The following is a 23,328-nucleotide window of genomic DNA, read 5'->3' as shown; positions in this document are numbered from 1 at the left end:
TTTGCTTCTCAAAGAAAAGAACATAAAAGTAGTAGTTGCACAATACCACCCTTCAAAAGAGTAAGTGAATGCAAACATGCATCCTCATTAGAGACTAAACACAATAAGACTGCTGTCTGCGCTAGGTGCCAACGTACCAGTAGAGCAGCCTTGACTGTCGTCCCTTACGGTGACAAAAGCATGTGCCAACACAAAGGCTACTTTATATCTAGCAAGAAACCATTTTCCTTCTACATTGTGCGTCTTTGTATTTATAGTGCATACTATTGTTTCCAGGTATCTTGAATTTCATGATAGCACCAAAGAAACGTGGGGGCCATACTTGACCCATAATTTGCCTTTTGAGCCTTGTTTTAAGTGCCGAAACATATGTAGAAACACTACAACACAACCACCTCTAAAAGATGCAGTGACACAGACTGCTGTGAGGCTTGGCACCCTGTTAATGAGATCAATTCAGAAAAGTGGAAGTGCGGGAGCTTCCACACGTGAAGTTTACAAGACGAAAGTGAACACATCTTACAAACGATGCTATAGACAGCAACAGAAGAGCCCTGCCATTTGTTTTTGCTTTTTAAAAATGCGATAGAGAGGTCTTTACTTCTGCAATGATCATAAGAAAGAAACTAGTCTCTTCTTGTCCACTACAGGTACCTTTAAAGCCTGGCCTGATGCTGAAACAGCACACATCACAAGTCTTAATGACAAAAAAAGCACAAGTGAAAGAAAGGCACGCACACAGATGTCTGCTGACTGCAAGGCGCATGAGTAGATAGGTATACATGCTAAGCACAGTCAGCTTATCATTATTATGACACGTTATGAAATCCCAGTCATTCCAAATATCAAGCTTACGACATAAGTGATCACAATAACCTAATTTCTGAGTACAGACAAACAATACGGTATGACAGATGTAACTTACCAGAGTTACATATTGAAAAATATATCTACAACTCTGTACAATGCTCACAAAATTAGGGGAAACATGTAAACAGCATATGAAAGATTTCTGCTTAATGTAACACATCAGTCCCTTTGGAGCAGGAAAAAAAAACAAGGAACCTGCTTTTGCATGAATACCACACATCTCCCCGATGTGTCACAAAGTGAACATGGCATACGCTCTTCCATTCTCTTAACAATAACAAGCAAGCATCAACCAGCAAGCATGCAGCACCCCAGTGAAGAGTGAGGCCGGAAAATTTAATCTACATTAGCCCATGCCCACAAGGCAGCATGGGGCATGATTGGAGATGTGTTCAGGGAGATGTGTATGCCTCCTTAGTAATCCAATATGGCAAGATAAGTGACGTGCCTTGTCATGAACAAGCATGGAATCTTGCACATCACCATTAAAAACATAAATGAATAAAAAACACCGATCACAAAGCACGGCACTTAGTGCCACAGTGACCAAATAGCACCGTGTGGTCATTCCCCTTCTCCTGTCATTTCAGAAGATAAAGCTGAGAGAGCCAACCAATATTGTGTTCTTCCTGCAAAGCAGCCTACCAGGCATGCATGCTAGTTTATGCAATTTCCAGAGATCACTGTGCAAGAGCTGACTGATGCTTAAATGGTATTGTTAACAAACGCAAAAGCATACATCACAGCCTTTTGTGCATGCTACCTTTAGGCTTGCAGTCTCTCATTACAGAAGTACTAAACATTTAGAATGCAACACAGTACTGAAGCAAATGAATGAGATACATCTGGCTTTTCTTCTGTACTTTAACAACACAATAACCTATACGCCACCAGTGATAATGCTTAAACAAAAATGAATGTCATAATACACAAGCACTCAAAGCTGGTGCCTAAGCCAAAATAAAAGCAACTTAAACAAAGAAACTGCAGAGCTTATATAAAGAAAGACAATGACAATGTAGGAGAATGGACAATGCCATGCCTTCCTTAACCAAGCAGAAAGTTTAAACGATGTGGCTATTAAGCTCCACTGACTGAGGAACTTTTGAGTATGCTGTACTAAACGGGAACATAGCAGTGCTTCGCCATACACATACACACACAATCGAACAATAAACAGCCACAAATGGCCTGAAACAACAGAGCAGTCGACATGTGACCAGGGAAAAACAAGAAGCCACGATGACACAGCACGGGCTTGCTGAACGCACCAATAGCAGCCCAAGCATGATGCCAATGATAAAGGGTCACTGACATGTTTCTTTTTTTTTTTTTCATCTAGTCATCATTAACATTAAACAAAGGCCTGGGGACCATGCAACCATAGAAAAAGTACTGCCAAACCTCAAAGTGCTTTAAATAATTTAATATAACAGCTTTTCAACAGTAAGTTTCATTTCCTAGAGTTTACACTACGTCGCAATGTCACCACCACAAAGGTGATCACATGGGAGCTCTGTACAGTGACGTTTTGACACTCACTTTGGCTCACTTGGTCATATGATATCCTACTACATCAGTTTTCATGACGATTGGCAGCACAAGAAGCAATCAAGTGGTTCGAAGTGAGCGCACAAACGCCGCGATTAGCTGCTTCCTTGTGATCACCTTCCGGATGACATTGCGACGCAGTCTAAACTATAGGAAACAAAACTGGCTGTTGAAAAGCTGTTATATTAAATTATTTATGGCACTTTGAGGCATGGCAGTAATTTTCCTATGGCTTTTAGATACTCGGCCCTCATCTAATCCAAAGAATGAAAAGTTAGAAATATGAAGTGCTCCTTTAGCAAGCTTTCACTTATTCAGAGACAAAACAGCAACCTAGGCCCCCTAAGAAGTGAACACCACAAGTTACCATAGAAGAGAGAACAAAATGAGATCACACATTTAATTGGTCAAAATCAATCTGCCCTAGATTGTCTTATATAAATATCAAGTTATACCAAAGCTGCGGTCATTCCTTTAGCATGTCTTCAGGACAGTTCTCTTGAGGCGTGTATGCGATGAAAGCCATTGTAGCTATCAACAGCAGTGAAATATTTTTAAGAGAGAGCCACGCGACAAAATAATAGTACAAGAAATTTACATTATATTTCGATACTATCATTCACTTGGTCCATATTACTTTTCTCCACTCTTTTCCTCCGCTAAAGGCAGAATTTCAGACTGTTTGTCTACATTAGTTTAATAAGTTGACACAGAAGCACACCGGTGGCAATTTCAGAAGCTTACTCTGAAATGTTGCAATAACTACAAACAAAATGTGTGACCTTCACAGGCTGACTCAAAGTAATGAAAGCACAAACAGCCACTTCTTTTTCTTCTTGTAGAAACATTGAAGCTGATGATGAGATACACAACAGTGCTGAAAATGTGCGTTTGCTAGAAATCCTCTCTTAGTTCCACAATCCCTGCCAAATGTTTCATCTCTTTAGTATCTTCTCGTTTGAGCATGCTGACCAGCAGTCTGCCTCCTAATCCTTGTCTCCCACCTAGGTGCCCTCATCACTGTTTTTTTGTTATGTGTCATTTTGTGCAATGTTTAAGACTACGTTCTGGCCACATTTGTTTGCTGTTAACATACCCGTATCCTTCGCAAGCCACTGCACACAGAACACATATTTTAGCAACCTTCAGATGAACACTCATCCCTGAATACACTCAGCAGCAGCGAAAGGCAAAAATAACACGGTGCACACACAGCCTCCTCACAGACACAATCACATTTCTTACAGAAAAGAAGGGAGGCCAGCAGAATCAATCACTCCATCTGCATTCGTCACCGTTACCGTCAGCCAGTAGTCCATTTTTCATCTCACTTGTCTTCTTTTGTGTCGCTCTATTTCACTTGTCTTTTTTTTCATGGGTGATACATTGAGTGAGCAGTTCCTTTGACTTGAAGCATAACATGCTTCGGCAGCTTGGGCGGAGTGGCACGCTTGCCGGGCCATCATGGCTTTTTCGCGTGGAGCACTACCACAAACTTTGATCCGAAAGGGGAGGCGTACTGAACACCCAAATCACGGAAGACGCGACAGGGCACGCCAATGTCACATAAGTAAAGGCCCGTCGAGGCAACAATGCGTTCGTCCATTGCCAGTGGAAGAAGGGGCATGAGCACCCACTGAGGAGTTGGTGTCACTGTGCTTCCCCGCGGCGGGGGGTCGACCAACAGCACTGGAGCTTTGCTCTGGTTGACCCAATTGGCCATGGTCGCAACAGTCGTCGGATCGGCTCGGCTTACACCGTCTACAGAGTCCAGACTTGCCAGCACCATGTCCACTCTGCTGCCAGAAAGCTCTGCGGGAAAAAAAAAGATGGAGCATAATGAAAAAGCAGTAAACAAAATAAATATCCACAAAACTTAAGCCTAGAGCTACGATAGCATCAAGTATGGTTAGGTTGCTGAAAATCTGCAGAAGTTCTTTTTATTTTCGAAGCAACAAAAAGTTCATTTTGACGTTGTATTAATGCTCACATTAAGCTTGAACAAATAAGATGACTGCTATGTGCGTTTTAGCAGCTAAGATAACATTGCCTAAAGCAACACATGACTTTATTAAAAGCTGGCAATGCAAGCTATTAAGGCATTCTAAACAGACAGGGCGTGCAAACACGGACACAAGAAAGAAGTCAGGACACCACAAACGCCGCCACAAACTTACCAACTAGCTCAGCTCTCTGTTATTCTATTAAGGCAATTTTGCTTAAAGGGGCCAGGACACGGTCGCCCAAAGATTTCTGGTTTTCAGCAAAAACTAGAAGTGGAGGGTCTATTATGCCTATACAGATTTCAAAAGTGGGCCGTAAAAGAATATTTCAGTGCAAAACAAGCCCTAGAAGTCGTTGGCTGTAAACCCCGCCCACTGCCGGCGACCGCCATTTTTCCATGGCCCGTGTGACGTCCTGTGTAGCACGGAACGGAGCCGTCGTCTTCGACCAAAGTTTCAGTCGCTGCAAATCGTTCAATTTCAGTGCCAAGCTGAAGAAAGCCAAAATATCTCGATATCACGTGCAGCTGACCACGGAACAATATCGTTCACCGCAATGCAGACGCTTGTACAGCTAGGTGGTTGTTACGTCACGGCACGCGAGTGCACCAGTGTTGCCCGACTCTCGGGCCACTCGCGTGTTTATAAAAATATTCGATTATAAATTAAGTGCACGACCAAATGCACTAAAATTTTGCCAGCTTATTTGTGAATGCACAAGGATTAATCCACATAACAGATTATGATAGAAAATTGGGTGTCATGGCCCCTTTAATGTGCAAAATGCAAGACAGCAGGGAATACCTGCCCAGAATTTCACAAACAGGGCGACATAGAAACTCAGCCCTCTCAACTAAACGCAGATGATTCTAAACAGGTGCTTAAGTGAAAGTGGAATAAGTCAAGTCATAGAATGACAACAATGCAAGTAAGCACCAGAGGTATTGTTAGCTGTAAGACTGCAACTTTGTACGAGCTTAAAATATAAAGGTACAACACAGCTCTCAGTGCACAAGTGAGACCAGACAATAGGGAGCCGTCAACACAAAATGAAAAAGTGGTGTGGAACGCACACAACAAAGCAAAATGGCCAGAAAACTAGAAGTGCGCGAATATTCGAAATTTTGAATATTTTTCAAATAGGGTTTGCTATTCGATTCGATTCGATTCGCACTGGAATTTTACTATTCGAACTATTCGAACTTCCCAAAAACAAATACAGTCAACGTCCGATTGAAAGTGACCCCCTTCAGGTTTTTAATATGCTTCACCTCATCACAATCCAGTATTGTGGCAAAGCTGCCTTTCAAGCTCTGCTACGGTCGCACATGTATTAACTAAAAAAATGCTGGTTCCAACGTGATGAAAGATGTGGCAGAGGTGGGGGCACAATTAATGATGCTTTGGACCTGAAATTTGGGCAGGAAGTCCGAAAAATCAGAAGCCGAAGCTTTTTAGCATCCAAAATTTCCGATGTTCTTATATATCGACGTCTACGAGGCAGATTTGGAACTCCGGACTTGAAGGGATCACACCCTTGTCTGCCACATCAGTTGGGCTTCCACAGAAGTTGAAAGAGGAGGAGAGGCTGAGGAAATGGCATCTTTGCCTATCACGTGTAAAGTGTTGTCGGCAACACTTTGGTTGCACCAAATCATGTACATAAATACAATTCAACCTCTACATTGCCTCATTCTTGATAAGACAACTATGAAACACCACCCCGCCAGTGCTTCATCAACCTAGCGAAAAGAAACACTTTCATGTTGCTATCTCATAAGAATCTCTCCCACTTTTTTTTTCTGCAATTTCACTTCGAAGTATTAAAAAAAATATTCTAGAAGTATTCGAGAAATATTCAAAAAATATTCGATTCGATTCGCACTCACACTTCAATATTCGAATTCGCTTCGCACACAAAATTTTGCTATTCGCACAGCTCTACAGAAAACCTACACTAGTTTCACTAGCCCATCTGACAAAAAGACTGGACCTTGCTCAAAGCAGCTTGATCTTCCTTTGTATATTATATCTGCATCAGCAGTGACTTCGGTTGTATTCTGTAGGCATGGCAGAAGCAATGAAAATAAGAGGGCACATAATACCACAAGTGCATAATACAGCCTCCATTAGCCAACTCTCCATGAAGCCATCTCCCCTTTCACACTCTCTCTATCAAAAATTCAGGTTTAACTGTGACCCTGCAATTGGCAAACTCAACTCAGTGTGCTTGATTCCCAGCAGGCTTTATTCAATGCGCACTTATGTGGCTCATTTGCTAATTGCTATGTGCACATTTTTTCCTGATGTGCTCAGCCAACACAAGTAACTAATTGCAACATAACATCTTAATACGCAAGTGCTGCATCTAACATGGCTGTCATACTTGTTATTTTTGTCTCTGGAAGAGTGCGTGTGTTGAGCATGGCTGGCATAGAATTGGAGGACATCAAAGCTTACCACAATATGCTGAAGTTTTGGAGTGATGTTTTCCTCTTTAATTTTATATTGCGACACCACCTCCCAGTTCTTTTCTCGATAGTATAATCTGTGACAACCTAAATATGCAATGGCAACTATGCTATTCTCAAAATTTTAAAATTTTTATAAAATAATGTACTATATACATATGCTCATTTCCATGATGTAGTGGCAGGGGCAAGAATCTTTTTAATACCAGCTCTTCTCCGAGATTTTGTTTTGGAATGCAGATGCACAAAGAGCAAGTGTGGCGCCATTTTGTGGCAAGAGCCTGCACTGAATGCTTAGAGTGTGATTGAGTATGTACAGAAGCAAAAGCACAAAACAATTTTGCGGAGAAAGCAAAAGATGAATGTCGGGTGTCACCTGCTACAGTGAGTCGCACTTTTCCCCCACTGCTGCGAAACAGGGCCGTCTCAGCTGAAAACAGTGGGTCGACAGGCACCAAGCCGGTAGCCAGCAGAGGTAGCTGCCAGAGTAACACCTCGACGCCGTGGTTGGCAAGCTGCCGACCACAGCACACCACTTGGCTGCCTTGCCGGTGGGCACCACACACCACCACCACTGTGGGGCGCTGGTGGCTGTTAGCTGGGTTTAGCCTGCAACAGAGGCATCCCACTTATTCACGTGCCCAATATGAGTTATGATGAATTCCATGGCTTAGTAATTGTTCACGAAGGAACATGTGCAGGTCCTGTCCACACCTACAATACACCAGAGATCTGAACACTCATTGCCGCATCAGTCCTAAAGTATGGTATCCTCGCCTCTAAATATGGCACCACTGATTGCACAAAAGCTTGCAACAGATTAAAGGGACACTAAAGGCAAATATTAAGTCGAGGTTGATTGTTGAAATAGCGGCCCAGAAACCTCGTAGTGCTACTTTCGTGCCAAGGAAGTGCTTATTTTTAAATAAAATCACGTTTTAGTGGCCCGCATCGCGTTAGCGCACTTCAAATCACCCGCCTGAAAGCAGTCTTTCTCACGTCACTGTTGCCGTGCCCAATGTTGCCCGCCTTTACTGCGCTACGGCATGCACTGGCAGCGTGCACCAGTCAGGCATCCGGCAACATCACATGAATGCGGCATTTTGTCGAACTTTCTGTCAGAGTGACTTTCACGACCGCCCAAAACACATGCGGCAGTACGCGATACCGAAACTACCACTGAGACACAACCACGTGAGCAATGCAGGGTGCCGGGCGAAGTGCAGTTCGGCGAAATTGGAACCTTTGAACCACGCGCGCCGTTCCCCATGACAACGGCAAAGAGGTTCTTTTTTCCTGAATCAAACAGAAACGAACAAGCAGCATTTTACTACGTCTCTTGATGCACGGGAGGTTCTTTTTTATTGCAGCTAGTTTGATTACGAGTGATTAATTGTAGTCGAACTCTCTCACGTCATCAAGATCATTTCCAAAATGTCCCGCTCGTGGCGCTCATCGTGTGATACATTTAGCTTAATTTCTTGGTAAGTAGGGCACTGCTGTTGATAATATTGCTGTTTTAGACGTCATACATTGAGCTTTCACTCTGACGTGAATTGTTATTTGCCTTTAGTGTACCTTTAAGGCTGTTGTTAAAAAGGAAAAAAAGAGGGAAAGAAGCACGAGACACTATGCCCTTAATAATTCCTGAAAATAGTGAAAAACCAAAGACTCAGGAGTAAATTCCATCTGCCATTCCACCATTTCATTGGCATCAATATGGTAGCACTAACAGAGAACTTGAGTTATTTGCAAGTGCAAAGAAAGATTATCTCCTACAAACGCTGATTTCAAGTACGTGTAACACGATGCCACTGTTTCCAAGCATTGCTGTTAACATAGCATGTTGTCGCAAAAAAAAAATTTTTTTTTTTTCATTGTAGACAGTTAGTTTACCGGCAGTGTTCTTTATGCACCATGAAGTATCGGTCGATATGAAGCGATGGAGCACTGGATCTGTGTGTTTTTGAATCTTGCATGCGTGCCATTCGTGATGTGTGTTTTTAAGCATCAACCCCACAAGGCAAGCAAGAACCATTACGCACCGGCGGCAACCGCCAAGCAACTGCAGCACCATCTCTGATGCAGCACGCCCAAGCATCTCCAGCTGTCGCTCAGCACTGTAACCACACTGCACAGCAGCCTCCAGTATCTGCTGGCGCAGCTGCAGGCTCACACTTGGCACTAGCAACCCCGTGTCTGGATTGAAACATTGGAGAAAAAGAAAAGCGGCAGCATCACCAGACAGTACTTAGTGATGAGAAAAACCAAAACCACATCATAATGACCCACGACTTCACTAATTATTTCCACTGGCTACCAATGCCTCTTTAATAACCTTTTTTTTCTTGCCCCATAATGGTACGACTAACAGGAACTCTTCAAAAACAATAGCCTCTGAAGGATGGGTCAGGACTGCATTGAAATGTTACTGCTCCAAAAAAAATATTTATGCCATTAGTATAGGATCAATTGAATTGAGCATATCCTTACATTTCACAGGGGTGAGCTATGGCTAAAGAGGATATTGCCGCTGGAAGACCGGCAGTTGGTTCTGACCCCCCCCCCCCCCACAGAGGGATTCAATATCACCACTATCCCAACATGTGCGCCTGGCAGCACAGCACGAACCTCATCAATGAACAAAGTGCTTCATTTTGCACAGTCAATGCAGTTTGTCACTCGCAGTTTTACACCCTCAACCGAAATCCCATATTTTCCTTTGCTGGACAGTAAAGAAAGGCAATCGTTAACACCCTGTGTAGAAGTGCAGGCAATCAGGCCAATCAATGTATTTAGGACTCTATCCTCTCCTCCTTCTGTTTTCTTTTACATTCAAGTTTCGCGCTACTACAAAGTACGTTTAGCAAACACCAACTTGCCCAAGAAGTTATCCTGCAGACTTGATAAGTTTCGAGAGTTCTTGCTTGCCATCACCATACCATACTCACTCACCCGTTACATAATTCATCTCTTGCTTGCCAGGCACTCGGATGCGACACATGGACTCCATTGCGCTTCCACCTAGGATGTTCTCGTCGCAGCGGTAGCTGGGCGGTGTGCCGACCATGTGCGCCCCAGACTTGCTGGTCTGTGCCGAGTAGTCACTGCACAGTGCAGGCCGTGACAGGGCGGCATCGATCTCGCTAAACACTGCCCGCTTGTCGAACAGTGCCAGGTTCTTCTCAAAGTCAAAGTCCTGCTCCAGCACAGTGGCATCGACTGGGGCACTGAAGCAGGCGTCGTCACGACCCCTCATGGCGGCCGTCGTTGCCCGTCGCTGACCCTCTGCTTTCTTAGGAGTGACAGCAACTTTCTTCTTGGCATCTGTAACGACAGGGACATTGCTACACACCACTACTTCAAGGTTTTCAACTGCACAATTTTTTGTTAGAGATCAAAGCGCAAAAAAATATCCATGATTGTGCCATGTTTTAAAGTGCAAAGCCCTTTGAAATTGAGTTGCTTTGGTGAGTAATTGATTCATTCATTTACGGATCATGCACGGATCCAGAGGATCTGTCATGCATGGATCCAGAGGAAAATGCGTACACGTCCTGAATTTTAATTGAATAATGATTTGGATAAGCTCTTTTGATTGCATATTTACTTGCAGGAAATAAATGCTAATTTCTTGACTAAAACAATGAAACTAACCTACAATTTATTGGCTTCATTGGTTGTGTCTAACAAAGAAACGAGCCCCTTCAACAATTCCCCTTCTTTTGTAATTTCTTGATTAGATACTTGAAACCATGGGCCAATGGTTTAGACTATTAGAGCCAATAAGAAATTTTCTACTGTTGGAACAGCCTTGTGATTTGACTAATGGTTTTAACATCCCAAAGCTACTTGGTGGTGGTGGAGGCTGGGAACTATCACATAATAACAATTACCTTTCCGAGCACCATTAACTTCTTGCAACACAGCTGGTGATTCACTCCGGCTACCACCAGAAGCCTTGATGATGTTCAGGTCCACAATGTCCTGAGCGCTACAACAAATGGAGAAGCGATCATCGAGAAAAATCTGAGTGTACATGCACATTACCACAATCAACAACAAGAAAACATTAGCCAAGCCATTGGAGAAGATGGAAGGGAGGTATAAATATTAACCTGTACACAAGGATGCAGTCAGATCTTGAGAAACTGAAACATGGCAAGTGTGAGGCTGTGATATGACCACACTAACATGCAATGTAGCAGAAATTAGGCAAACTCAGACACACTGAATAAAGAGTGCAGGCAACCACAGATGAGAATACAACAATTTTATATCCTCAACCAGAATTGCACGTGTTACAGAACAAAAGTAACAGTTTTTCAATGCTTTTTTTCAAGTGTCTAATTGGTTAAGGTTGCCGACTATAGCTACAAGAACACAACTGAAGAATTACTGAAAACTAATTGGTTACTTCCACGTTACTTTCCTCCCAACTTTTACAAACACTACAAATACAGTAGAAAACACAAGCTGGCATCACTATGTTTACTGCATCCTTGGCAATGCTTCACAGCTTGTTTCTATTTACTAACAAAAGCTCTTTACAAGTTTCGTTAGTCATCTTCCCTTGTTTTCTTTTTGAAGATATCAGCACCCACATTGGAAACTCATTGATGCGTAAGAGGTAAGGGTGGTGTTAAAACGTATGTATGAAAACCTTGTGTACAAGACTGTGCTTACACTACCAGTGTTACTCGCGTCTCTGTCCTCTACGAAGTGTAGCACTTAAAAGTTGCTATGGCGCAGACTCACTCAGAGAAGGTTATCCTGGTAGAGCCAAGGAAAACCTGAAGCAGCTGTCGGCATCAAGCCATATAAGCACCGATTCAATTAGCTGGCCAACATCTTGTGGAGCAATGGGATGAGGAAAGAAACACAAGGCAATTACCTTGGGCAATTACCTAAGGGATAGGCCCTGGTTTGCCTATCCAAACATGTGCGACTGCGAGCCTGCTCGTGCCACTACTGAAGGCATTCCACTGTAATTCCCACAAGTGCTGAGAGCCATGTCCACCATTACACCACTTTATAATAACGTAAGTGATTACTAAAAAAGAAGGTAGCTGAATTACTGTGAGTGTTACCGTCTGAAAAGGATTGTGTAATTAAAAAACAAAGAAGTGTGATTAGTTACAATTATTTGTACGCAATTCTTAACATAAAAGTCTGTACCTAACTGCAATTAAACAGTGACCTCCACTGGCTCAGTCTACAGCATCAAATTTCAGTTAGTTATGCCGATTAGCTGCTGACATGCATGTATTATGGTGAAAATTCCAGTATGCTTATATACATATGCTCACATGTGGTTTAGGGTGGAAAGCAATAATGGTAAGCCGCTTCCTAAATGATCAATTTGTGTCTGCTGATTCCACGTGCAGAAATTTCAACAATGAATTGATCACAAAACCCATATATCACTTGAGGTCGACATTTAGCAATGACAATCGCGCTGTGACACACACAACGAAGGTGAAGACGCACACAAATTTCTCTATAGATCAGGCAGTACATCTTTGTATTCAAGCACCTGTTCGTCTACAGATGTGCGAAATGTGCAATTCAGATTTTTATGGCGTGCACAGCGGCAAAACTCGCGAGATGTCGAAGGATGCCACGACAAAGATTCTTTACCAGATGGTGACTTGTGGGACGTGACACTTGATGCCATTTCGAGATGCTTGCGACAACACGATCTGCTGCTTGTCTGTATCGACACCTTCGATCTTTCCTTGATACGTGCCAAGGATGTCCCCGCACTCGACGACAACAACGCATCCAACCCATTGGTCACTCATGGCTCACTCTGCGGAATAAACACGGCTCTATTTACACGCCAGATTTCTTTTCCAATCCGATGTCGCTTTGTAGTTCCGTCGCAACAAGTGTGATTGAACTATACAGATCCGCAAAAGCGATTTAGTTTTTCTCGCTTAAACTGTCTTCAAAAACTTCGATCACTCGGACGCAGTGACAAACGCTGCGTCGAACGTAGAAACACTACTCGCGGTGACACAGACCACATCAATAAACTACTCGGCTGTTTAGTCCAACACTGCCGCACAGCTGCTACACTGCGTAGCGAAAAGTCACAAATCATTGACGATTATAAGACGCAAATGCCAACAAACCACACGTTGGCTCTGCGATCAGTGCGATCGGGTGCATTCGCAACAGTCACAACAGTTCCGCAGTTGCTCTTAGGTTGTTATTCTGTGCCACTTTTATATTTGCATTATTTTGTGCTGCTATTGTTTATGCTTATAATACGGCTTATATTTGTTACTGGCACCGACTGTCCTTTCGCGATCAAATACCTCTCACCACAGGAGTGAAGATGGTGAAGAGGGTAAAGTGATAGCGTGACGTCACGTTCGAACCACTCACGAGGTCACGCGGACCTTGCGAGCCAATCGAAGCAGCTGTGGGATATTCAAAAGTTCGGTACACTCGCCGCAGCTGTCGACGCTTGCTTGGCGGTCCCAGTTTTTCTGCTTTTGTTCTCCTGGCGTATTGACGTTAAACAGTTGCTGCTCACGATGTCACACAAGAGCATATACTACTCGGACAAGTATTATGACGAAAAGTTTGAGTACAGGTAAGGAACAGGCAGCTTCCCGTGCTTTCGAACGCCGGCAGCTCGAGGCTGACATGGCGGACCACTATTCGCCGCTCTGTCTTTTTAGGCGCGACTTTTGCTGTCGTGAGGTTCTAGACGCCCCCACGAAGCGTACTTCGCCAGTTTTGACTGCGTCGTCATGATTTATGTGATGCCTGAGCCTCTTACGCCGCCCAGCGCATCCAGTGGCAGTGCTAGTGTTCGCGGCGGCAGTCGCCACTAGCAGTGACGACGATTATGCGATTGCCTTCCGTTGCAGGCATGTAGTCCTACCGAAAGAAATCGCCAAGCTCGTCCCCAAGTCGCACCTCATGTCCGAAAGTGAATGGAGAGGAATTGGCGTGCAGCAGAGTCAGGGATGGGTGCACTACATGATTCACGAACCCGGTGAGTTCTCGGACTATGACCTACATATATGACTCACGGCCTCGTCATAATGGCTAAGTTTTCTTATTTATATTTTCACTAAGAAGGCGGCCGAGTTTCATATTTTTATTACTTTTCTGCTGTATTTGCCCGACGTGCTGTACTGCGCTCAGTGATAGTTGACAGATATGAGCTCACCTGCGATCGCTGAATTTGGCCCGCTTGCTTGGCTGTCGTTTTATACTGCACTTTGCCGGCATTAATGCTAGGTACATACAATATATTTATTTACGTGTGCATACTTCATGTGTAGAGTAAGATAGCAAGGCTTCGAATGCTCATGTGCAAATGACACGGCCCACAAACGCGCGAAAGGCAAGTTAGAGCAAGAATAAACCGGCGATATTTGTCGGATAACTGTGAACGTGATACCTTCTTTCCAATGAAGCATTTGTAGCGTAAGATTTAGAGAGTCACCTTGTTGACTGCCATCAGCCTCTCGGTACCCCTTTTTAGTCATATATTCGTTAACTGGTGTGTTTTGCCATGTTTATGTCTGGGTTAATATTTAAAGAACTCGATCTGATAAACTGCGTGTGTTAATATGAACTGTTTCGTGTTTGCAAAAAAGACCTACTTGATAGCATTTAAATCCCTCTCCACGTACATGTCGATTTCACAAAAAGCAGTCTTTATTTGTCTTAATGTCGCACAGCATTATTTGGCCGATTTGTTCTTGACTAACTTTATTTGGATCAAGTGCAGTGAAAACTGACCAAATTTCCTAAAAAAAAAATTATGTAAATAACGAGTGCAAGCTTTTTGCTCCTGCTTTATTAAACTAAGTTCTTTACAATAAAGAATTGCAGTTCCTGTGGAACGTCCTAGCCGAAAACCATATTGCAAAGATGCTATGACGGAAAATTTTAAGAAATTTTGGCATCCTGATGTATATATAATTTTTTTATAGACCTTTCAAAAGGTGCACTGTTTGCACCGCTGCCAACCATGACTTGCAATTTCAGTTAATCATCCAATGCTGAATGCGAAATTCCTCATTGGAAATACGCTGCACAGCAAGAAATGGGGGTGGTGTCCATGAGAAGGTGAAGAAATATGCAAAGAAGGCGAAAAATGCCGCTTGCAGACACCAGTCAAAGCAAACAAGGGGGAGAGTCTCCATGTTGATAGTAACTCCTTTCTATCTCTTCCAGTAATGAATCAATTTCCAAAACTGTTATCGTAAACTGTTCTCATTATACCCATGCCATTCCTCATGCGAATACAACAGACTGTTGGATGACTCATTTATTATACTGCATGTTAAACCAGAGCAGCTTTTAGGCAAGGACAGATATTCCGCCACTTCAACCTCTGTCCCCATCCTCCTCTTATGTTAACCTATGAACCCGATGAGAACCCGATGAAAAAAGGTAGTGTCAACACCGTGGCAATGTTTTTTCACTTCGAATGAACCCGATGAAAAAAGGTAGTGTCAACATCGTTGCAATGTCTTTTTCACTTTGAATTACTTGTGCATGCCAAGCCAGGTATTTCAGCAATGGACTGAACGAAAAAAAAAAATTGTTTTATCCATTCATTTTACCAAAACAAAGGCGGAGAGGTCGGCATGAGCAAGTACTGTCTGGCCTGTTACAATGCACTGGGCAAAAAATAGGAAAGGGAAAATAACAAAGTATGCGAAAAAATGACTTACTACTATAGGTTACGCCTAGTTTCTAACATTGCCATGAATGCGGATAATATGTCGGCATTAGTAACACTTGGATGTAGTTTATTCCACTTGTGTATTGTCAGTGGAAAAAAACCATTTCCCAAACACGTCGCTGTTCGAGGAATGTTCTTTCAGACTGTACTTGTGCTTATGATGAGTAGGGGGCCACTGTGAAAGTGTGACACATCTACCTTGTAGTAGTCATGCAGCAACTGGTATAAGAACTTTATGCGTACCTCTTTTGCTCTAGTAGTTAGTTTATCATGCAAGAATAAGCCAGAAGGTTAGTGGGAGAGTCCTGCGTTCGATCTTGTGTACAAACCTTATGGCTTGGTGTTGTACTGCCTCTAATATGGAAACCAAACTACGTGAGCATATTCTAATGCTAGTCTTACGAACATGTTGTATGCCAAGAGTTTTGTGGGCGCCGGTGCAATTCTTGGACGTCTTTTTAGGTAGAACAGTTTAGTCAGTTTTGGGAATACTTTCAATTTTGTGTAATGTGGCATCGTGTGTGACATTTTATTCGAGTGATGGGCATTGTGGCTAGCCACTCAAAGGTAGTGCTTCACTACATGATGTCAGGATTTTGGGTGCAGGCCAAATGACAAAAAGTGTTCTGAAGTTACAAAGTTTGACCATATGAAACAGTCAAGGCATAGTTGTCCATAGTTGCAATATCAGGTGACCTTTGTCCTTGATGTGGCAAAAAAAAAAAAAAAAAACTGCGATAGCCGCGGAGCATTGCACTCTGCAAACTTGTTCACTCGTCCCAATTGTCTTACTATAGATATTTACAATATTTAAACAGTTAACCACGACTTCTTTCATGAGCATATGTAGCCCATGGCTATGGGAGGCTTTTTAAGCATCTGGAGCCATCGCCTGAAATGGCATTTTCGCTTCCCATTTCTGCAGAGCCACACATCCTGCTGTTTAGGAGGCCACTCCAAGAAACAAGTGCCCCTACCCAGGTGGAACAGATCAAGAGCGACATGTGATTAGATGGTGTCAAGTATGGTGTCCTGGTGCTATGCAGCGGCTGCCACCTTTGCCCCCGACTCTGTATATACTGTACAAATCCAAAGTGGATAAAAAGAGGTCTGCGGCAGCTTGTCAACTGGAACAGGCAGTGACGAAGCACCTTTCTTCCTTGAAAGTTGTCTTCTGAACTTTTTTTTTCCCCATCCTGGTGCCGTGTACCACTTCCTCAAGTCTTTCGCTGCCTATGGACACGCGGCTTCCAGCGTTTTGTCAGGCTGTTGAAGGACGTTTTTCTTTTTTTTTCCCAATCGTCTCCCTGCTCTCATCTTGGCCTTCTCATGTTCCTACGTGTCGCTCTTTGCTACATTCTGCAGTGTAGCTTTGTAGCATTTTCTCTTCTCCACTCACGTGCTCCTCTCCTTTTCTCTTCTGCAGGCTACAGTGCTGTATGGATGAGTGAGTGAATAAATATATTTTATTGTTTGTCCAACTATAATTCAGTGTTAGTATGCAAACAGTGTGCACTTTTCCTACCTGTGGCTGCCAAAGCACAAAAATAAATGGTGGTGTGGAGAGTGGGTATTTTGAGATGTTGAAACAGTTGCAGATACACTCAAACCTCGATATAACAAACACGGATATAACGAATTATTGGTTACAACGAAGTAAATGAATAGTCTTGTCATGTATACAGTGTTGCAAATAATCGTTTATAACGAATTTTCGGATATAACGAAGTTACTTTCGTGGCAGATGTGACTTTGTTATAATGAGGTTTGAGTGTATGTGTTATATATGTGTGTGTGAATGTGCCGAGGGCTCAACCAATGCATACATATAACAACTCGTTCAGCAATCTATTTTGTTTCACTCCTTCGTTACCATCAGCCTGTTTTATTATTCTCCGACCATTAAACAAAACAATTTTACTTTCGGAACTGTTTCTTATTGCCGAATGGAACGTTAGAATGTGGCCTCTTTTTTTTTTACATCTGGTTAGGTAACAGCACTGCTACTACAGAAGTGGGGCAGTCTTATTGCATATTATGGGTGCCTTTTTTCTTTGTTGTTGTTGTTTATGATGACACTATGGTCTTGACCATATTGATGTGAACAAAAGCTGTTCGTGAGGGTAATATATGGCAATTTGCTATTATGCTGTCCAGAAGACATTTGTAGCCCATGAGTTACCTTGACAAGATGTCAGCCCGATGCTTTACTACTTCATTGTTTACATAAATAGAGCAGTCTGTTAAGGTTCTCATCTGCACTGCCTAAGCTTGTCAATAGATGGTGTTTGGCAGACCCATCAGCTGTCCCAAGAGATTTGCACGTGCAATGGCAGAAAGTGTGAGCTTAGCATCGCACATACTGGGAATGAAAGTTTGCACGTAGGCAGCTCTGCAAGAGAGTTGTCTTCACAGGTTCTGAAGTGATCCTGTGCCTGTTTTTTGCATACTACCACACTTCGTGAGCCTCCAAAGCCCCTGAGGCATTGTTGCCGAGTTCAGGTAATATATACGCACAGTAGCATACAAGAATCTCAACAAGGCAGCTTGCACAATGTCATTCTAGCTGCGTGTAAATATACCCATAGTTGTAAAACTGCATGCAAGTGACAAGTTCTCAAGTTATGAACTCGATAGTGCAGAACTCTGTTTTTGTCACTTATTTGCCAGCTTTGTGACAAGTTGCCAAGTTTGTGTTTAGCAGTGGATAGAACACTTGGTAAACAGCACTGCCAAGTGTTCAATGATTACCTTCTCCGCTTGTTGAAGACAAGATTCAATATTAAAAAGTGCACACGTGCAGAATCCTTCATTCTGATCAAAGATTGTGAAATTCACGACAGTGCATGATCCACCTTTTACATTTTCCTGTGCTGCCCGTGGCATTATGGTAGCGTTCTGGTTGGGACAATCGGTACTTCCAGAACAAAAGCTTCTGAGATCGAGAAGTGTTTCTCGATGTTTCCTCTAGGGGAAGGGTACATGCGCCGTGGCAATGAGAAAAAGGCAGATTGCCGAACAACTGGTGTTCTGCAAGTCTAGTACAAAAGAGCAAGAGGTATACTTACTGCAATATAGTGGGCTCGTAGCTACGTACAGCAGACTAATATATGGTTAGTATATTCATAGCAATAATATGTAAATTGAAATTTTGCAACTGAAATAGTGTTGCAATGTCCCTTTAACAAGCCTTGATTTTTGCACAAGCATCCACCAAGCTAGCAGTGTGACCTTGGCAAGTAATGAGAACAATTCAAAGATCAGTTGCAAAGTAATCAACAAAGTTGTTCAAATCCTTTTAGATTCTTATAGACACCTGTAATTCATTTCTTTGTATTTGCACAAAAGGAGCTCATGTGAAAAGCATGCTGGCTCCACATGGAGGTCAAGCTTGGGTCACGGCAATACATATTCTGCTGTGCTCATGCAAACCAAGCCTGTAATCTTGAAGAACATGATTATGCCGACTGTTGTGTGTGTAGCTGTACAATTGTCGATTTATTGTCTTGGCAATCCTTGACGATTTTGGCATCCTGCAGACAAAGGAGTGCCATATTGATGTGGCACTATTCCAAGTGCTACATCTGGACCACACGATTTTTCCCGTGCATACCATAAATAACATCCTATAAAGCACTGGTTATTTGAGAATGTGCGTTTTATGGAGGTGATATAAATGTAGATGTGCACAACACAGTTAAACCTCTATATAACGAAATTCTTGATATAACGAGGTATATCACATTTTACTTCGTATCCCTAGAACACGCTTTTTTTCATCTCAGTATAATGCAGCATGTTTGTGATTTCAATATAATGAAGCTTCACTGCTGCCAGTGACGAGGACCGACACTACAAGTTGAAAATTCTGCTGGTGTTGGTGGTTGAGTTGCAAGCGGTTTATGCGAACGCATTTTTCAAACCACACGACAGACAGTGGCCACGGAGGTAGAGCAGCGCATTTTCCGGCAGCGGCTTCGGGGGAAAGGGTGCGCCCAAATGCTTTCCTCGCCTTTGCAACGTAATTCCGTAAGCTGAGCTTGCCGCGTGTTGGTGCCAGATTTAGTGTTTTTGTCATTGCCGCATGTCAAGTGACAAGCACGAGTAGCCGCAGACGCGGTAGCACTAAACACAACAATCTCTCACTTTTCTAAGCCGCACCGCTACTAGCTCTGCAAAATTATTTGAATCTTGAGAGACAGAACCGATTTGAAAGGCTTTTGTCCAGCCAATGCATAGCGGCGACCGAAATTGACGACGCTATACCGCGTGTTGCTCAATTTTTCGGACATATGCGGGTGCGATGCTGCAAAACAGAAAACATGGCCACTACGAATGGAAGTGCTGCAATTCAGGTTGTCGCCTTACTTTCATGTGATTTTAGACCCTTTTGGTTTTGTGGCGAGTGACAGCTTTCGGTGTTGTGTGTATCGGAGCCGAGAAGGTTTGCTAAGCTGCTGGTGGTTGCTGAGTAAAACAAAAATAACAGTGAACACTATTACCATAGATATCCAACATGCTGTCAGTATACCATTCAAGAGATCAATAGCATTAGTCAAGTTAACCTTACACTTCACCTTTTGTGAAAGAGTCAAGACATTATTAATCAGTTTTAATTGTAAGACTATGCAGCAGTCAAAACAGTGTCCAACTGTGAATTTTTGAGTTAAAGTTGGAAGGAGCAGTGTGTGCACCAATTTATATGTTTACCCATTTTTGATGTAGATGTCAGTCATAAAATATTGGCAAATATGTGCTAGCTTTAAGCCAGCAACACCCATCCTTTAGCATGAACTTGTAATCCAAAATTCACACAATTCTGCTGCTTCACAAGTCAAATGTTGATTACAGTAATTAGTGATGATAAATAGAACTCTGAGTATCATGCTTTGCAATAAACCACACTGTTCATGCTCCACCAACTTTTTCGTGTACAGTGCCATGTATTTACTCTGTTTCACATGCATGCATCATATTTTCATACGTTATTGTTACAGTGGGCCGTTGTAGGCTTACGCTGTGCTACCTATCCTGATAAACTCAGACACACAACTGTTGAAATGAGCATTTATTGCTGCATGGTAAATGCATTCAATAACTTTCACTTATATCACCACTTTTTGCAGGTGAAGTTAGCACCAACAGTGACTTGTCACTTTTGAAGCACACCAGCACCACAGCAAAGTTCAATTTTTGGAAAGAGCATGTTCAGTATGGCTCTATGTTTCAGCATTTCCCCTTGAAAATATTAACACTAAACTTCGTGGACAACACTATTGCAAGGAAAATTAATACAAACAAGTTGATAATGTACTTGGATTGCCCACTAAGCTCACGAAATTAATAGTGGACAACAGCTGCAGTGTTGAAGTTCGGCTTTACGTCCACAAAAAAGCACCGATTATGATAAATATGAGTGAGCAACACAATTTAACTTTTACATGCACACACCTACTGCACATAGAAACGCAAATGCAGACATGAGCAGTCTCAACACAATGCCAGTGTGGACAAGGCCTTAGTTTCAACATGTTTGAAAACATATATTCTAATTTACATCGCGAACATGCGCAGCACATGAACATGCACAGAGGAAGACAGCACGTGACCTCATTATTTACATGCCACTGACAACACAATGTCAGACAAAATAACTTGCATTGCTCTGTTAATAAAGAATATTCTGTACGCATCAACATTTCTGTCATTTAGATTGAACAGAAAATGCAATATACTGACACAGTCATAAAAAATTGTTTGGACAAAACAGCATTCTGAGCTTTATACAGTATAAAATTTGAGCGGTGGTGACAAACCTCAAATGAGAGAGATAAATAAGAAGACATCACGTTATTTCACATGAGCTTTGGATGTGACTCAGTGGCTGTGTGTGAGCAAATGTGAGTACCTCTGGTCTCTGTACACATCTATCATATGAGAAACAGTCACTCTGAGATTAATATGTACAAGCACAATTTTCACTTATGAGGCACTCCTCATTTTGCTTGGCACAATTTTGTTTACATCAACGACGAAACAAAGTAAATAACTTGCACAAGCAACCGACATAATTTCTATTTTACAGCAAATCTAAATACTCTTCTAAGTATGTATTAAAGGTTAAAATCGTCTAAATCACGTTTGAACAGGAGTCATTTTTCATGCAGCATGACACATGCACCATGATACTTCAACATGATCAACTGTACAGGCGACATTATAATACACTGTTTTGCTCGTGGAACCACAAGGTGCAGTTTTCTTGTACTTAATTTCATTTTCCAGTTTCCGTCACATAAATGCAAAAATGCTCACTTTTTTTTTTCTAAATCGTCACTGATTCACATCATGCTTATTCAGAGGCTGGCTTAGATTTCTTTAAAGTGCAACATGCTCTTTGCTGCAGCTTCGCACCAAACAAATCCACATTTTCAACCAAGTAGACAGCAAAATATCATGCCAACAGCCTCATCACGCTGCCTATAGACACACAATTGAAGAAAATAAATTTAGACAAAGCAATGTCAAAGCACTACTTCCAATGCCATTCGCATGTGCATGTATTCTCAGCAGGCACTTTAAAGAATGTAGAAAGCGCACCAACCTGTTTATACAATATGGGCGGACCTGTGCTAACTTTCTTCATATAACTTTCTTGATAAACATTTCTTGTTCAACTACACATCTAAGTATTTTTTTAATGCGCTGAGGTTGCAACCGTGACAACTTGAGATGGGTTTTGAGAGCATTACATTGTTAATGCATGCACTGAAAACGCGGTTACAACTTGTACAGTGACATAGTCCTCCTCTTAGCTCAGTGTGAAGGCAACTGATGTATTCATGAACACTTATTTCAAGACCCATTGCATGCACAGAAAAAGAAGAGAGAGATGTCTAATTGTTTATATGTAGGTGCTTCCTGACTTTTACTAAACACTGTGAAATGTTGAGGCCCTCCAGAAGGCTAATACAGTTGAACCCCTTTATAAGAGACACTGATATAAGAGACACATGGGGTATAAGACACCAGTGTGCTACATGAAAGTAAGGGTTGATAGGAAAATGCATAACTTAGTACCCTGCTTATAAGAGACACCTCATATAACAGGCAAGAATTTCTCCCCCATGCATGCCTCTTATAAAGGGGTTCAACTGTAGAAATAAGAAAAAAGCCTCTCAGACTGCAGTAATGTGTGTTTCGTGCCTAGCACTATGCAATGATATTTAGCCAAGACAATTATGAACATGCATTATAGCATAAGGTTAAGCTTTTAAAAATCATAGCAACAGAACATACTTTCAGAAAAGACTAAAAAAAATGTTACGATAACTAGTGGAATCAAAATGCAAGCCTTTTCAATGTTTACATCATCTTAAATTGAGTACACCTTTTTGGTGGACTTAACTAACAAATGCAATTAAATATCACCACGTGACTAAAGTCATCAACCCCTGGCCGCATGTGTTTATAAAGCAGAGCGCGAGAGCTCAACAAGTAACCTGTGGTAAACTTAATTTAACAACAACTTAGCTAGTCCCACCATCTCTATGACCACTGCAAGTCAAAGCAAACACTGCCCTGAGCACTACAACACACTCTCTGCCTATTTGCCAAGTACAGCAAGTGGAGAGGGAATTGCGCATAAAGGCTATATGCACTCTCAAATAAAAAGTTTGCAGGTGCCGGCAAATCAGACATATAAGCATACATA

At 42.2% G+C, this 23,328-nt stretch overlaps 2 protein-coding genes across 2 annotated transcripts; one reads left to right on the top strand and one right to left on the bottom strand.

The window, feature by feature from the left end:
- Positions 1 to 2,188: 2,188 nt before the first annotated feature.
- LOC119388053 (enhancer of mRNA-decapping protein 3) lies at positions 2,189 to 13,087 on the bottom strand. Its single transcript, XM_037655667.2, has 6 exons — positions 12,536 to 13,087; positions 10,792 to 10,889; positions 9,851 to 10,222; positions 8,941 to 9,094; positions 7,272 to 7,504; positions 2,189 to 4,233 (listed from the first exon to the last, which is right to left on the bottom strand). Exons 1-6 carry the CDS (start codon positions 12,697 to 12,699, stop codon positions 3,884 to 3,886), a joined length of 1,371 nt encoding a protein of 456 aa, XP_037511595.1. The 5' UTR covers positions 12,700 to 13,087; the 3' UTR covers positions 2,189 to 3,883.
- A 182-nt stretch (positions 13,088 to 13,269) lies between these two features.
- LOC119388060 (cyclin-dependent kinases regulatory subunit 1) lies at positions 13,270 to 17,093 on the top strand. Its single transcript, XM_037655674.2, has 3 exons — positions 13,270 to 13,499; positions 13,780 to 13,907; positions 16,540 to 17,093. The coding sequence occupies exons 1-3, from the start codon at positions 13,441 to 13,443 to the stop codon at positions 16,620 to 16,622; spliced, it is 270 nt and encodes an 89-aa protein (XP_037511602.1). The 5' UTR covers positions 13,270 to 13,440; the 3' UTR covers positions 16,623 to 17,093.
- Positions 17,094 to 23,328: the final 6,235 nt, after the last annotated feature.

Source organism: Rhipicephalus sanguineus, chromosome 3 (assembly GCF_013339695.2).
Source record: "Rhipicephalus sanguineus isolate Rsan-2018 chromosome 3, BIME_Rsan_1.4, whole genome shotgun sequence".
NCBI classification, from domain to species: domain Eukaryota; kingdom Metazoa; phylum Arthropoda; class Arachnida; order Ixodida; family Ixodidae; genus Rhipicephalus; species Rhipicephalus sanguineus.
Note: the sequence above shows the minus strand (reverse complement) of the source record. Positions and strands in the feature narration are given on the sequence as shown.